The 16,571-nt window shown below is 41.8% G+C and overlaps 1 protein-coding gene across 1 annotated transcript; it reads left to right on the forward strand.

Annotated features, from left to right (window-relative positions):
- Nucleotides 1–12,085, forward strand: LOC121571769 (protein S100-A14). The gene is made up of 3 exons (XM_041883443.1): nt 1–127; nt 2,340–2,471; nt 11,266–12,085. The coding sequence occupies exons 1-3, from the start codon at nt 116–118 to the stop codon at nt 11,434–11,436; spliced, it is 315 nt and encodes a 104-aa protein (XP_041739377.1). The 5' UTR covers nt 1–115; the 3' UTR covers nt 11,437–12,085.
- Nucleotides 12,086–16,571: the final 4,486 nt, after the last annotated feature.

The following is a 16,571-nucleotide window of genomic DNA, read 5'->3' on the forward strand; positions in this document are numbered from 1 at the left end:
TTGCCAATATGTTACAGAAGCAATGGAACGCTGAGCGAGAAAAGTAACAATTAGCATACCGAACGTCGCAGAGAGAAAACTTTACTTTGAAAAAGGACAGCACAAAACGATCCAAATGGCAGAACAGGTAGGCCTACTATACAATTTTATTATCAGCACTTGTCAAAACGTTACATTTGAAGAGATGGTGGCTTTAATCGTCCTAGAAGCAACGAATGGAGTTCTTGCATTCTTTTGGCGATAACTTCCCCCCCACTTGTACGCATCGTTCTGATTACCGTTGAAAGTGGCACAGATGTAGTTTAACCAAAATTCCATTGACATATTGAGCTAACCAATTTATATCATGACACAGTCCATGAGATCGTATTAAGTCATATAGGCGCGTTGGCATATAGCCTACTTTCCATGCAATCTTGCCAGCTTAACGCGAGTTTACAACTAATCATTTCAATGCACTGATCAGTGTGCATGCTGGAACAGCATCAAAGAATATGGACAATAACAAATTAATCTAGGCCATATGTTGACGAGCTAGCAAGGACAATTCTCAATTGTGTCTATAGACAGACCGTCTATGGAAATGGAAAGCACGGGGAGGCAATCAGTGCATTCAGATTCTGTCCCCATGGCCTATGACACAGAACATTTCTTTGGATATAGGCTATTGTGTGAGGGATGACAGCTAGACGAACAGAAAGACAGACAGACATTCATACAATGAGATACTTACTGTCGGCGAGCAAGCGCCGTACCATTGTTGCGTACTGTATCAATGTTATGACATTTGTTGGCTGCGGTGAGCTATCTGTGGACACATAAAATGAACACTGTAGTAGGTTTAGGCCTACCACGAGATTGTTATGGTAGCCTAGGTCTAGTGAGTCAGGCTTTTTATTCTATATTATTTCCTACCCTGACAACTGAAACAACACGTTTGTTTCTGGAAGTCTCAATGAATTTGGTTTAGTGTTTAGGAGAATACCGGTTGAAGTCACCACTGATTTCTCTCCCTGTTGCCCAAGCCTTCCATGCACGCCCCAGGCACAGACTGGGACCATAAATCGGCCCTGGCATTTCTAAGACACCGGCCCAGTTTTTCCTCGAGGCCCCCACACTGGCAAATTTTTCCCCTTTAGGCCCCCATTATTAGCCAGTTCATTTTGCATGAAAAATCTAAGTTAGACAGGCCCAATGGGCTAAACATTTACCAGCCCATCTGGCATTTGCCTGATATGCCAGATGGCCAGTCTTCCCCTGGCACACCCTGAAGATAAACAGTGAGGGGGTGAGCTGTCATAGCTACCCCAACCTGCAGGTATTTCAAGCACCTTCTCCATGTAGACAAGTTGTCTGAATTTGCCTTCCAATAGTCTCACGTTACTTAAGCTTACTCCTCCCTGCCCCATCCACAGATGCTCACATTTCAATAGCATATTAAAATATCAATTTTAATAGGGGTGAGTGACATAGCAAAGTTCCTTAACTGTTAATAAATGTTGGTGATTTAGGATATAAATAAAAAAGTAGTATGAAAAACCTATCAGCTACAATAGATTGGGTGTTTGGTTATTGGTTTAAAGAGAGTATGGAATGGTGTCCTTCACAATGACCAACATAACCAGTCTGTGTGACACAGTTTCATATGCCACTGCAAAACATAAGGTCTACTTTTCAAACAGGTGATTTGTAACCTAGAAGTATAACTGATCTTGTTGGAGTATAACTTTTCACGCAGCATATTGTTTCTCATAATTTTTGGGTAACCACTAAGCTTCAGTGACACTGATACTGTGAAAGGTACAATACAAACAGAAGTTAATTAACTGAATGGAGCAGTGCGTGATATGTGCGGAGAAGAATGCTGCAGTGTTGTTAGAACAGTCACTCAAGGACAGGGTTAAACATCGGAGTGCCATCTTTGCGTAGACTTCCAACGCACGGAGGCATGCAAGATATGCACTTGAGGACGGATGTGAGTGTGTCTGATTGTTTTGGTATTTGGGACTAAATTGAGTGGAGGTCAGTACACTTTGGCACACACCTGGGGAGTCTGTCTCATGAATATGTTAACTTTATTTTTCTTTCTTTCTTTCTTTCTTTCTTTCTTTCTTTCTTTCTTTCTTTCTTTCTTTCTTTCTTTCTTTCTTTCTTTCTTTCTTTCTTTCTTTCTTTCTTTCTTTCTTTCTTTCTTTCTTTCTTTCTTTCTTTCTTTATGATCTATTATAATAATACACTTCACATAATAAACTTCAAAGGACTGTCAGAGGACTCTTTTCTTATTGTTATATTATTTGATTCCCCCACCCTAACACGTTTTTTCTGCTCCTCTGGCGCAGCACTCAGACCTGGAAAAGGCCATCAACACTTTGGTCACAAAGTTCCATGCTGCTGCGGCCAATAAAGGTCCAACGCTCCAAACCGAAGAGTTGAAAGGACTCCTCACCTCCCAGCTGCCCAACTTAGTCAAGGTATGTAAGCTGCAACGGTCGGCTACATTGGCCTCGCCCTCCCCGGCCACACCTGCCATTGATTCTACCAGTAGGGCGTGGCTCTGACTCTTACTACCTCCCCCACTCAACCACACACATACAGTACACACCACCTCCTATAACTCCCAAACAAACACTCAGAAAAAGCCTGTAGGTGTCGGTTGCCAGGTTCAAACAAATCCAAGATTTCTGTAATCTAATGTGCTCAATCACCAATTGAGTTTTAAACATGCTTTATTTGAATTACTGAAAAGGCCGATGTATCTTGCCTTGTCTTCATGTTGGAACTGGCTGCTTAGTTGTCTAAGGCCCAAGGCAGTTTTCCAGGACGAGTCTGAATCTACCAGAGGGTGACAAAGATAGCTATGCTTTTGAAAAACAGGAAAGGCCGGTTGAAATACATGAGCAAGTGAGGAAGGCTCAAGGTTGTTTTCTCATCTAGAGGGGGTGAAACAAACTGACAGATAAATAAATAACTGTTTTCCTTATGAACAGAGCAGCAAAAATTCTTTTATTGTATTATGACTCCTTGCACCAAGTCGACTTCATCCACCATAAATTCGACAACCAAGTAGAGTATTTTTGCTACACAATAGTTAGCCACAACAGCTAGGACATATTTGTTGTGAAAGGCAATTGAGGTTAAGGGGAGGGGGCAGAATACACAACTGTTAAAGTGAATATTATGCATAGTTACCAAGTCCATATGTTTTTCATTACGTCCAGTCTTAGACGTATATAAAACCAGAGTCTATTTCAAAGGAACAGGAATGATCACATCATTTAAATGGGATTCCAGCAAACAGCTCTTTATATTGTCTCAGCTGTGGACCAGCGTTCAGGACAGGAAATATTTTCCCAAATTATTTTCCTATTGTTTTCAGCAGACAGAAATATCCACTGTGTTTGCATCTGCCTGGCTGGCAGCTTTATCACATTTCAGAATTAAAATATATCCCACAGTTTGTTGTGTTACAGCCTGAATTCAAAATTGATTAATTCATTTTTGATTGTTGATTGTTGATCATTGTTAGACAACCATTTTCAAGTCTTGCCATAGATGTTTAAGCCGATTTAAGTCAAAACTTTAACTAGGCCACTCAGGAACATTCAATGTTATCTTTTGAAGTATTACTTAAGTGCCTAGTTGCAAACAGGATGCATGTTTTGGAATATTTTTATTCTGTACAGGCTTCCTTCTTTTCACTCTATCATTTAGGTTAGTATTGTGGAGTAACTACAAAGTTTTGGGTCATATGTTTTATTAAGGGGGGGGGGCTAGATCAGCTTTAATATTGCAGATAGATTGTAGCTTCCATCAATGTAATTGTCTGCATCATTTCCAATCCCCCAGGGTTTTTCTTTATTTTTACTATTTTCTACATTGTAGAATAATAGTGAAGACATCAAAACTATGAAATAATACATATGGAATCATGTAGTAACCAAGAAAGTGTTAAACAAATCAAAATATATTTTATATTTGAGATTCTTCAAAGTAGCCACCCTTTGCCTTGATGACAGCTTTGCACAATTTTGGCATTCTCTCAACCAGCTTCATGAGGTAGTCACCTGAAATGCATTTAAATTAACAGGTGTGCCTTGTTAAAAGTTAATTTGTGGAATTTCTTTCCTTCTTAATGTGTTTGAGCCAATCAGTTGTGTTGTGACAAGGTAGAATTCAGAATATAGCCCTATTTGGTAAAAGACCAAGTCCATATTATGGCAAGAACAGTTCAAATAAGCAACGAGAAACGACAGTCCATCATTACTTTAAGACATGAAGGTCAGTTAATTCAGAAAATGTCAAGAACTTTGAAAGTTTCTTCAAGTGCAGTTGCAAAAACCATCAAGAGCTATGATGAAACTGGTTCTCATGAGGACCGCCACAGGAAAGGAAGACCCAGAGTTACCTCTGCTGCAGAGGATAAGTTCATTAGAGTTAACTGCACCTCAGATTGCAGCCTAAATAAATGCTTCACAGAGTTCAAGTAACAGACACATCTCAACATCAACTGTTCAGAAGGGACTGTGTGAATCAGGCCTTCATGGTCGAATTGCTGCAAAAAAGAAGAGACCTGCTTGGGCCAAGAAACACGAGCAATGGACATTAGACCGTTGGAAATGTGTCCTTTGGTCTGGAGTCCAAATTGTCGATTTTTGGTTCCAACCGCCGTGTCTTTGTGAAACGCGTGTGGGTGAACGGATGATCTCCGCATGTGTATTTCCCACCGTAAAGCATGGAGGAGGAGGTGTGATGGTGTGGGGGTGCTTTGCTGGTGACACTGTCTGTGATTTATTTAGAATTCAAGGTACACTTAACCAGCATGGCTACCACAGCATTCTGCAGAGATACGCCATCCCATCTGGTTTGGGCTTAGTGGGACTATCATTTGTTTTTCAACAGGACAATGACCCAACACACCTCCAGGCTGTGTAAGGGCTATTTTACCAAGAAGGAGAGTGATGGAGTGCTGCATCAGATTACCTGGCCTCCACAATCCCCCGACCTCAACCCAATGGTTTGGGTTGAGTTGGACGGCAGAGTGAAGGAAAAGCAGCCGACAAGTGCTAAGCATATGTGGGAACTCCTTCAACTGTAAGAAAGCATTCCAGGTGAAGCTGGTGAGAGAATGCCAAGAGTGTGCAAAGCTGTCATCAAGGCAAAGGGTGGCTATTGAAGAATCTCAAATATAAAATGTATTTTGATTTGTTTAACACTTTTTTGGTTACTACATGATTCCATATGTGTTATTTCATAGTTTTGATGTCTTCACTATTATTCTACAATGTAAAAATAAAGAAAAACCCTTGAATGAGTAGGTGTGTCCAAACTTTTGACTGGTAGTGTACATACATACATATACATACACATCTTTTAAAAATATATTTTCCTTTATTATTTTCCACTAACCCTACCACCCCTCCCCTAATTGGAGTAAACTAATGAACAACAACACTTAGGCTTGTACTTCCACCTTATACATACAATATACATTTTATGGACAAAGTCTATTTTACAGTAGTTATCTTTTGTTTCTTTTTACTCCTATCCTTCCGCTACCGTCAACCCCTCCCATCTATTTCTGAAGACCATCCAGTTTGATTTCTATTTGCCATATATTTTTAACTGTGCTGTTTCACAAAAGTTCTGAACCTACAGTGGGGAGAACAAGTATTTGATACACTGCCGATTTTGCAGGTTTTCCTACTTACAAAGCATGTAGAGGTCTGTAATTTTTATCATAGGTACACTTCAACTGTGAGAGACGGAATCTAAAACAAAAATCCAGAAAATCACATTGTATGATTTTTAAGTAATTAATTTGCATTTTATTGCATGACATAAGTATTTGATACATCAGAAAAGCAGAACTTAATATTTGGTACAGAAACCTTTGTTTACAATTACAGAGATCATACGTTTCCTGTAGGTCTTGACCAGGTTTGCACACACTGCAGCAGGGATTTTGGCCCACTCCTCCATACAGACCTTCTCCAGATCCTTCAGGTTTCGGGGCTGTCGCTGGGCAATTCGGACTTTCAGCTCCCTCCAAAGATGTTCTATTGGGTTCAGGTCTGGAGACTGGCTAGGCCACTCCAGGACCTTGAGATGCTTCTTACGGAGCCACTCCTTAGTTGCCCTGGCTGTGTGTTTCGGGTCGTTGTCATACTGGAAGACCCAGCCACGACCCATCTTCAATGCTCTTACTGAGGGAAGGAGGTTGTTGGCCAAGATCTCGCGATACATGGCCCCATCCATCCACCCCTCAATACGGTGCAGTCGTCCTGTCCCCATTGCAGAAAAGCATCCCCAAAGAATGATGTTTCCACCTCCATGCTTCACGGTTGGGATGGTGTTCTTGGGGTTGTACTCATCCTTCTTCTTCCTCCCAACACGGCGAGTGGAGTTTAGACCAAAAAGCTATATTTTTGTCTCATCAGACCACATGACCTTCTCCCATTCCTCCTCTGGATCATCCAGATGGTCATTGGCAAACTTCAGACAGGCCTGGACATGCGCTGGATTGAGCAGGGGGACCTTGCATGCGCTGCAGGATTTTAATCCATGACGGCGTAGTGTGTTACTAATGGTTTTCTTTGAGACTGTGGTCCCAGCTCTCTTCAGGTCATTGACCAGGTCCTGCCGTGTAGTTCTGGGCTGATCCCTCACCTTCCTCATGATCATTGATGCCCCACGAGGTGAGATCTTGCATGGAGCCCCAGACCGAGGGTGATTGACCGTCATCTTGAACTTCTTCCATTTTCTAATAATTGCGCCAACAGTTGTTGCCTTCTCACCAAGCTGCTTGCCTATTGTCCTGTAGCCCATCCCAGCCTTGTACAGGTCTACAATTTTATCCCTGATGTCCTTACACTGCTCTCTGGTCTTGGCCATTGTGGAGAGGTTGGAGTCTGTTTGGTTGAGTGTGTGGACAGGTGTCTTTTATACAGGTAACGAGTTCAAACAGGTGCAGTTAATACAGGTAATGAGTGGAGAACAGGAGGGCTTCTTAAAGATAAACTAACAGGTCTGTGAGAGCTGGAATTCTTACTGGTTGGTAGGTGATCAAATACTTATGTCATGCAATAAAACACGTTCATCTGTACAAACAATAGTACGCAAGTATAAACACCATGGGACCACACAGCCGTCATACCGCTCAGGAAGGAGACGCGTTCTGTCTCCTAGAGATGAACGTACTTTGGTGCGAAAAGTGCAAATCAATCCCAGAACAACAGCAAAGGACCTTGTGAAGATGCTGGAGGAAACAGGTACAAATGTATCTATATCCACAGTAAAACAAGTCCTATATCGACATAACCTGAAAGGCCGCTCAGCAAGGAAGAAGCCACTGCTCCAAAACTGCCATAAAAAAGCCAGACTACGGTTTGCAACTGCACAAGGGGACAAAGATCGTACTTTTTGGAGAAATGTGCTCTGGTCTGATGAAACAAAAATAAAACTGTTTGGCCATAATGACCATTGTTATGTTTGGAGGAAAAAGGGAGACCTTGCTAGCCGAAGAACACCATCCCAACCGTGAAGCACAGGGGTGGCAGCATCATGATGTGGGGGTGCTTTGCTGCAGGAAGGACTGGTGCACTTCACAAAATAGATGGCATCATGAGGAAGGAAACTTATGTGGACATATTGAAGCAACATCTCAAGACATCAGTCAGGAAGTTAAAGCTTGGTCGCAAATGGGTCTTCCAAATGGACATTGACCCCAAGCATACTTCCAAAGTTGTGGCAAAATGGCTTAAGGACAACAAAGTCAAGGTATTGGAGTGGCCATCACAAATCCCTGACCTCAATCCTATAGAAAATGTGTGGGCAGAACTGAAAAAGCGTGTGCGAGCAAGGAGGCCTACAAACCTGACTCAGTTACACCAGCTCTGTCAGGAGGAATGGGCCAAAATTCACCCAACTTATTATGGAAAGCTTGTGGAAGGCTACCCAAAACGTTTGACCCAAGTTAAACAATTTAAAGGCAATGCTACCAAATACTAATTGAGTGTATGTAAACTTCTGACCCACTGGGAATGTGATGAAATAAATAAAAGCTGAAATAAATCATTCTCTCTACTATTATTCTGACATTTCACATTCTTAAAATAAAGTGGTGATCCTAACTGACCTAAGACAGGGAATTTTTACTAGGATTAAATGTCAGGAATTGTGAAAAACTGAGTTTAAATGTATTTGGCTAAGGTGTATGTAAACTTCCGACTTCAACTGTACATTATACGGACACAGTATATTTTACATTAGTTATCTTGTTGTTATTAGTCCCACCCTTCAGCTTTACCTAACCCCTTCCATCTATCTCTTAACACCATCCGTATTGGATTTCTATTTGCCATATATTTTTCAACTGTGCTGTGATGTTTCACAAAAGTTCTGAACCTTTCTATTCTCATAGTTTCTACAGATTGTATAATAAAGATAAACATTTAGCTAAAAGTATTATAATATTATTGATCGATTTAACTATGACTTTTCAAATCACCCAGTTATGCTATCTGCAGAGTTAGCTCCAGGTAAATGTTGCAATTCTTCAGCAATTCCTGGACCTGCCACCAAAAACAAGCTAAATATGGACAGTACCAAAACAAATTATCTAATGATTCTGTCTCTTCGCAGCAAAATCTGCAGAGCTGGGAATGTTTTACCCCCCGTATATATAATATTCTATTGGTTGCACGAATTTTGTATAATAATGTAAATAGAACAATTATACGTTTTTAATCCTCTGTAGCTCAGCTGGTAGAGCACGGCGCTTGTAACGCCAAGGTAGTGGGTTCGATCCCCGGGACCACCCATACACAAACATGTATGCACGCATGACTGTAAGTCGCTTTGGATAAAAGCGTCTGCTAAATGGCATATTATTTATTATTATAATCCGGCGTCATTTTGCGTTATCAGTTCATAAACCATGTGCCATGGAATCAGTACATCGAAAATCTTTTCACAACTATTTTACAATCTAAATTACAGTGGGGGAAATAAGTATTTAGTCAGTCACCAATTGTGCAAGTTCTCCCACTTAAAAAGATGAGAGAGGCCTGTAATTTCCATCATAGGTACACGTCAACTATGACAGACAAATTGAGGATTTTTTTTTTTTAATGAATTTATTTGCAAATTATGGTGGAAAATAAGTATTTGGTCACCTACAAACAAGCAAGATTTCTGGCTCTCACAGACCTGTAACTTCTTCTTTATGAGGCTCCTCTGTCCTCCACTCGTTACCTGTATTAATGGAACCTGTTTGAACTTGTTATCACTATAAAAGACACCTGTCCACAACCTCAAACAGTCACACTCCAAACTCCACTATGGCCAAGACCAAAGAGCTGTCAAAGGACACCAGTAAAAAAATTGTAGACCTGCACCAGGCTGGGAAGACTGAATCTGCAATAGGTAAGCAGCTTGGTTTGAAGAAATCAACTGTGGGAGCAATTATTAGGAAATGGAAGACATACAAGACCACTGATAATCTCCCTCGATCTGGGGCTCCACGCAAGATCTCACCCCGTGGGGTCAAAATGATCACGAACGGTGAGCAAAAATCCCAGAACCACACGGGGGGACCTAGTGAATGATCTGCAGAGAGCTGGGACCAAAGTAACAAAGCCTACCATCAGTAACACACTACGCTGCCAGGGACTCAAATCCTGCAGTGCAAGACGTGTCCCCCTGCTTAAGCCAGTACATGTCCAGGCCCATCTGAAGTTTGCTAGAGTGCATTTGGATGATCCAGAAGAGGATTGGGAGAATGTCATATGGTCAGATGAAACCAAAATATAACTTTTTGGTAAAAACTCAACTCGTCGTGTTTGGAGGACAAAGAATGCTGAGTTGCATCCAAAGAACACCATACCTACTGTGAAGCATGGGGGTGGAAACATCATGCTTTGGGGCTGTTTTTCGGCAAAGGGACCAGGACGACTGATCCGTGTAAAGGAAAGAATGAATGGGGCCATGTATCGTGAGATTTTGAGTGAAAACCTCCTTCCATCAGCATGGGCATTGAAGATGAAACGTGGCTGGGTCTTTCAGCATGACAATGATCCCAAACACACCACCCGGGCAACGAAGGAGTGGCTTCGTAAGAAGCATTTCAAGGTCCTAGAGTGGCCTAGCCAGTCTCCAGATCTCAACCCCATAGAAAATCTTTGGAGGGAGTTGAAAGTCCGTGTTGCCCAGCGACAGCCCCAAAACATCACTGCTCTAGAGGAGATCTGCATGGAGGAATGGGCCAAAATACCAGCAACAGTGTGTGAAAACCATGTGAAGACTTACAGAAAACGTTTGACCTGTGTCATTGCCAACAAAGGGTATATAACAAAGTATTGAGAAACTTTTGTTATTGACCAAATACTTATTTTCCACCATAATTAGCAAATAAATTCATTAAAAATCCTACAAATTCTGACAAACTCCAAGCATTGTTTATGCAAGAATGGGCTGCCATCAGTCAGGATGTGGCCCAGAAGTTAATTGACAGCATGCCAGGGCGGACTGCAGAGGTCTTGAAAAAGAAGGGTCAACACTGCAAATATTGACTCTTTGCATAAACTTAATGTAATTGTCAATAAAAGCCTTTGACACTTATGGAATGCTTGTAATTATACTTCAGTATACCATAGTAACATCTGACAAAAATATCTAAAAACACTAAAGCAGCAAACTTTGTGAACACCAATACTTGTGTCATTCTCAAAACCTTTGACCCCGACTGTACAATTTTTAATTCAGGCTGTAACACCACAAAGTGGTGTGATTCTGAAGGCACTGTAGATAAGATTGGCTACCCAGATACTGTTATTACCTCTAAAATACCAAACAAAGAAAGGTTGCATTCTGAAAAGATCCATACAAATGAAAATGTTCCTAGAAAAAGAGCCATGGATCTATAACCACTAGTGGGTAGCAAAGCCTGAAACATGACACAGTTAGTTGACAAAGTACTCACATGCTGTATTTATAGAGCTGCATACAGTTGAAGAGAGGCCAATAGTAGTTAGTCAGTTTAATTATTGATATAATATTTACTGCAGTGAATATCAGTACTGTTATGAATATAGCCTACTGAGTAATTTAGGCAACAATGTTATACGCTCAAAAGTGTAATAGACTAATTGCTAACTTGCTTCTAATACATGTCTATGCATGATTACTTAATTGCTTATTACCTGTCAGTAAATTAAATACCGTGTCCATATAGTGAAGAGTTGTTTTTGTGCTCCCTCCCTCCCCCAGACTGGAGGCTCAGAGCAGGGCCTGGGCGAGGTGATGAGACAGATGGGTGTGTCGGACGGCGAGGGAATCACCTTCAAGCACTTCTGGGGCTTGATCCAGTCACTGGCCACCACGCAGCATGGTCTTCTCAGCAGCGAGAAGGTGTCCAAGTGCGCCTGTGTGCTCCTGTGAGGTCCATGCCTTCTGACGGTGGTGTGAGCCAGGGGGAACCAGACAGCCTCACCCAGTGTCAGTACCCCTTCTCACCGCACTGCTCCCATCCAGACCTGGACACTCACATAGTCATCACCCCCTCCACTACAGGCCTTTTATGTACATCTCCCATGCTTGGTAGTGCCAGCAGTGCTCATCTCCTAGCTCTATGCTACTTGGTTTACAGGATTTTTTTTATCAGTGTTGGTCTTTCCATCCAAATATCCCCTCTATTCAAATATCCCCATTCTCAAAACCTGAATGTCTTTCCTATAGGCCTACTACCAGTGTAACCACTACAAATAATCCTTAGATGACATGTGACCCAAAGTGAAATCAGAAAGCCATGAGTGAGCTTTAGGTGCTTTGCAAAAAATAAAATAAATAAATATGAATTTACACATGGCAGTACACATTAGTGGAAAGCACCTTTGAGCCACCAGTAGTCCATATACATACAGTACTGGTGATGCAGAGTCCCATTAGCATGTTTCCTTAAACAATGTTTTCCCCACTGTGGTATTGCAGTTTTGTATTTATACTTTGTAATTCTGTTTATTCTGGCCATTGTAATAACATCTTAAAACATGACCAAAAGTTTTCTAATAAAGATCAGAAGAAATTGCAACAATGGTGATCTCCATTATTATGATTTATTTTGGTTGAATTATCACTTTAATCATTAATCAACATACAGTGCTATGAAAGGTCAAGCATGGTGGTGGTGGTGTGATGGTTTGGGGATGGTTTGCTGCCTCGGGACCTGGACGACTTGCCTTAATAGCAGGAACCATGAATTCTGCTCTGTATCAGAGAATTCTACAGGAGAATGTCAGACCATCCGTCTGTGAGCTGGAGCTGAAGCGCAGCTGGGTCATGCAGCAAGACAATGATCCAAAACACACAATCAAGTCTACATGAAAATAGCTAAAAAGCAACAAATTGGAAGTTTTGGAATGGCCTAGTCAAAGTCCAGACCTAATCCCAATTGAGATGTTGTGGCAGGACTTGAAACGAGCAGTTCATGCTTGAAAACCCACACGTCACTGAGTTAAAGCAGTTCTGCATGGAAGAGTGGGCCAAAATTCCTCCACAGCGACGTGAGAGACTGATCAACAACTACAGGAAGCATTTGGTTGGAGTCATTGCAGCTAAAGGTGGCACAACCAGTTATTGAGTGTAAGGGGGCAATTACTTTTTCACACAGGGGAATTGGGTGTTGCATAACTTTGTTTATGAAGTAAATGAAATAAATATGTAATTGTTGTGTTATTTGTTCACTTATGTTCCCTTTATACATTTTGTGATCAAACAAAAAAAAGATAATATACATATTTCAGTGTATCAACTATAAGGTCAATAGTTGTCACAACTATACAGCACACATATATTATTCAGTGTGTAATTGTTACACTCTTACTACAGTATTATAATTTAGGCAAATTAAGTATATTGGGCAAATGGCATCTATTACACATTTTCATACAACCTCTGAACATCACACTATCTAATTAATCAGTTTATTTTAAATTGTTCAATGGGAAGGTCTTATCTAAACGTTCACAGTTTGTAGATTTGCATTCTTCCATGACAGCTATTAGAAGCATTATTTTTGCATGAGCACTAGTAGGTCCAGTGAATCCCTGTATGGAGAATGCCATTCTAAAATTCTGAACTACAATCCCCAATGCTAAAAGCAATGGTATCTTCCTAAGTCAGCAATACAGTTTTTTACAGTCACATTATGCTTCGCAATTATTCAAATAACCAAACCAACCCAGCTACTTACTTACTTAATTAAGCCTTTGTATTCCTTACGGAACATAGCCAACACACCAACCCAGAACTGTACTCAAAGGATGACTCCCCGGATGGATGAATATTTAATCGATAGTACAGAAATTACCCTCAGAAATGATTGTACATTTTTGTGTCAATTAGCTTGTACCAATACTAGCTAGAACCATATTCTGACGTATATATTTTAGTGCTAAATGATAGCAAATGGTGCTAAATCTAGCAATATTCCTTACAGGTTTGGAAACATGATGGCCTAAACTTTAATGAATGTTTCGTTGTTTGGATAATTGCCCATAACTGATACCCACACACCACACTAACCACAATTAGGCCTACTTCGTGAAATAAGTGGAGATGGATTTAAATGCCACACACAAATGTTTCTTGAAACAGCATTTTGCCCATAGAGATTAACCTAAACATGAGACATTCATTATAAACCAGGTAGTTTGGGTCCTGGATGCTGATTGGCTGAAACAGCATTTTAGCCGTGTGTGTGTGTATATCAGACAATATACCACGGCTATGACGCAAAAATACGTGTTTACAATTTATGTTGGTAACAAGTTTATAATAGCAATAAGGCACCTCAAGGGTTTGTGGTGTATATAGCCAATATACTGTACCACAGCCAAGAGCTGTATCCAGGCACTCTGCTTCACGTTGTGCCTAAGAACAACCCTTAGCAGTGAAATATTGGTCAATATACAACACCCCCTCGGCCCTTATTGTTTAATTAGACATTAATTAAACTATAATTTTGCCTCCCATATTTAACGGATATTAGCCAGTAACAATGATTACAATTTTGCGATCTCATTGAATAGGGTTTAGGTCATCTAGCAGCAATGTACCATCCTCATGCTCTGCATCCTCTTGCCAGCTTCTTCCCCTCTGGCGTTCCTCGAAAGAATTCAAGGTAAGATGAAAACACATATTTATTCATGACCTTGACCCTCCCGAAGATATCGAGCTCTGTCTCTTGGTCGTGGTCGACGCCACTCATCATCTGCTTGGACTTGGCAAAGAGGGCATTCTCCTTGGAAACAACCTGATCCAGCCAGTCGAGTCTGTCTCGTTTGGCCATTATCTCCTCAGCTTTTCCCACAGTGCAACCATAGAACCCGCGTCTACTGCTTTCGAGCCAAAGGTCGTCCCCTACCATAGGGTGGTCATCCCCAACAAAGGCTGTGCAGAGCGGGCTGTCAGAACCTTGGGATCGGCCCACCTCGCAAGCGATAACGCTCATGAGGAAGAGCGAGAAGGTGCGGAAGTTTCGGATGGATGCGGAGAACACAGCAGCCATGAAGTAGTGGCCCCAGCGTTCGCAGTCCTGGACACATCGTTGCAGCTGGAACGTCTGGCGGCAGAAGTTGTTGAATTCGGACGCCTTGAGGCCCAATCTAAGCTCTCGGAGGGAATAGTGCTCCTTCTGGTGCCGGAAAGCTTCAGTGAATTTCTCAATTTCTTCCAGATGGTTAGAATGAATGTACTTCCCCACCAGGGAGGCGTGGAAGGTTCTCCTCTGCACCTTAAAGATGCAGTCGTTCAGAACGTAATACAAGTCAAAGTCTGAGTCTTCCCTGGCGTTGTACCTGATCTCCACCAGCAGATCGAGAATGGTGGTGAGGTGCTTGATGGGAATGTCTCCCATGGGTTTGTGGTCAGTCAGCCACACGGACATGAGGTTCCCCTGGTTGTGCTCTGAGACGTAATCTAGAGCGCGCCTTCTTTCATTTTCCTCAAAAAACAGGCTCCATGTAAGCCCCTCTAAACAGTCAATGGAGGTGTACTTCTTGCGCAAATTTGCTGAGACAAACATTTGAGGCTGGGTCGGCCATTCTAAAGTCTGTATGTATAGGGCGTGCCCCTGGTAGTTGGGAATGATCTGTCCTCTGTCGTCCCCCTCCACTCTGGTCAGCAGGTTACCGTTCTGGTCCAGCTGGGCGATGACTTTCTTACTGCCATCTTTGTGCCTCCAGACCCCCTCTTCCCTGGTTAACTTCTCTCCGTTGGGGCTGACGGATAGTGCTGAGCTCCTCAGGTGCAGTTTGGTCTCCACGTTGAGTGATATGAGCGCTCGTAGCAGCCGCTCTACAAACTGGAGGTCCTTTCCTAGCGCACAGCCCACCAGACTGAGAGTGTGCAGATGCCCATCTTTTATCTTCATGGCCACCACGATATTGGCAAGCTCCTCTGGTCCATAACCTCCTAGTCTGGCCACCCCATCACTGCCCTTGCTGCCATGACCCACCAGTACCACACGACTGTCTCTTGTCAAACGGGTCTGAGAGCCCCTGAGGACTTGCAGCGCCCCCTTGTGGTAACTCAGTAGAGTCGACACAGAGGGGTGCTTCTCAAAGAGGAAGGAGGCTGACTCCATCACTACAGGGTCATCCTCCAGGATCACTATATTCTGGTGGTCAGAATAAATCAAAATGTCCCTCACATTTACATTATGAACATAGGACACATTAACCTCAGATACAGTATCGTGTTGATCAATTCTATCAGAGTCAATCTGGACTAATGATTTTGGTGTGACTGTCTTAAAAAGACTAGAGAACAAGTGTATAGACATTGCGACAACCTCTAATAACCCTGTTATTAATTTCACCACCAAATTAGTAGCTTCTGATAGAACGACGGACCAAATAATTTTCAAACCACTTTCACAATACCTCGTTACTATAATATGGCTACCACTGACATTTCCAAACAGCCTACAATGTGACACAGATGTGATAAGGGCTTTCATAGGCCACAACTTGACACTATTGGGCACTGCACAGTCTTTCCCAGGCTTGACATGCTCATGTAAATCAGCACTGGATCCAGCACCATTTGAGTATGTTAGTGAGGAGACAAGGTCCCATGGAGTCTTTTCATTTGGTGGCAGTATGGACCTGACAAAACCAAAATTTGGTTAGAAAAAATAACATCTTCATAGTTCTCATTTTCAACAAGGTGATTTAGGCATGTTATTTGGATTATGCTACAAAGGTCCTACCAATCCCATTGTTTTGCACCCTATGATGCTTATCAAACCTGGATCATTCAAATACTACATTGAAAAAAAAAATTATGCATGTTACACAATTCAAATAACTGCATTCAAAACACATTTTGAAATAAATGCTGGTGAAGAGAAGTTTTGAAAATGTTGATGATACCTTACCTATCAGTTGTATCGGACTCAAATGCCACATTCTGGGTTTCCCAGTCCACTCCTGTGCAAACAGACATTACAAGCATTTAAAAAAAACTCACATGATACCTGAGTATGACACATGTAGGCACTGTCTAGTGTGCTG

The sequence above is a fragment of the Coregonus clupeaformis genome, chromosome 8, assembly GCF_020615455.1.
Source record: "Coregonus clupeaformis isolate EN_2021a chromosome 8, ASM2061545v1, whole genome shotgun sequence".
Taxonomy (NCBI): domain Eukaryota; kingdom Metazoa; phylum Chordata; class Actinopteri; order Salmoniformes; family Salmonidae; genus Coregonus; species Coregonus clupeaformis.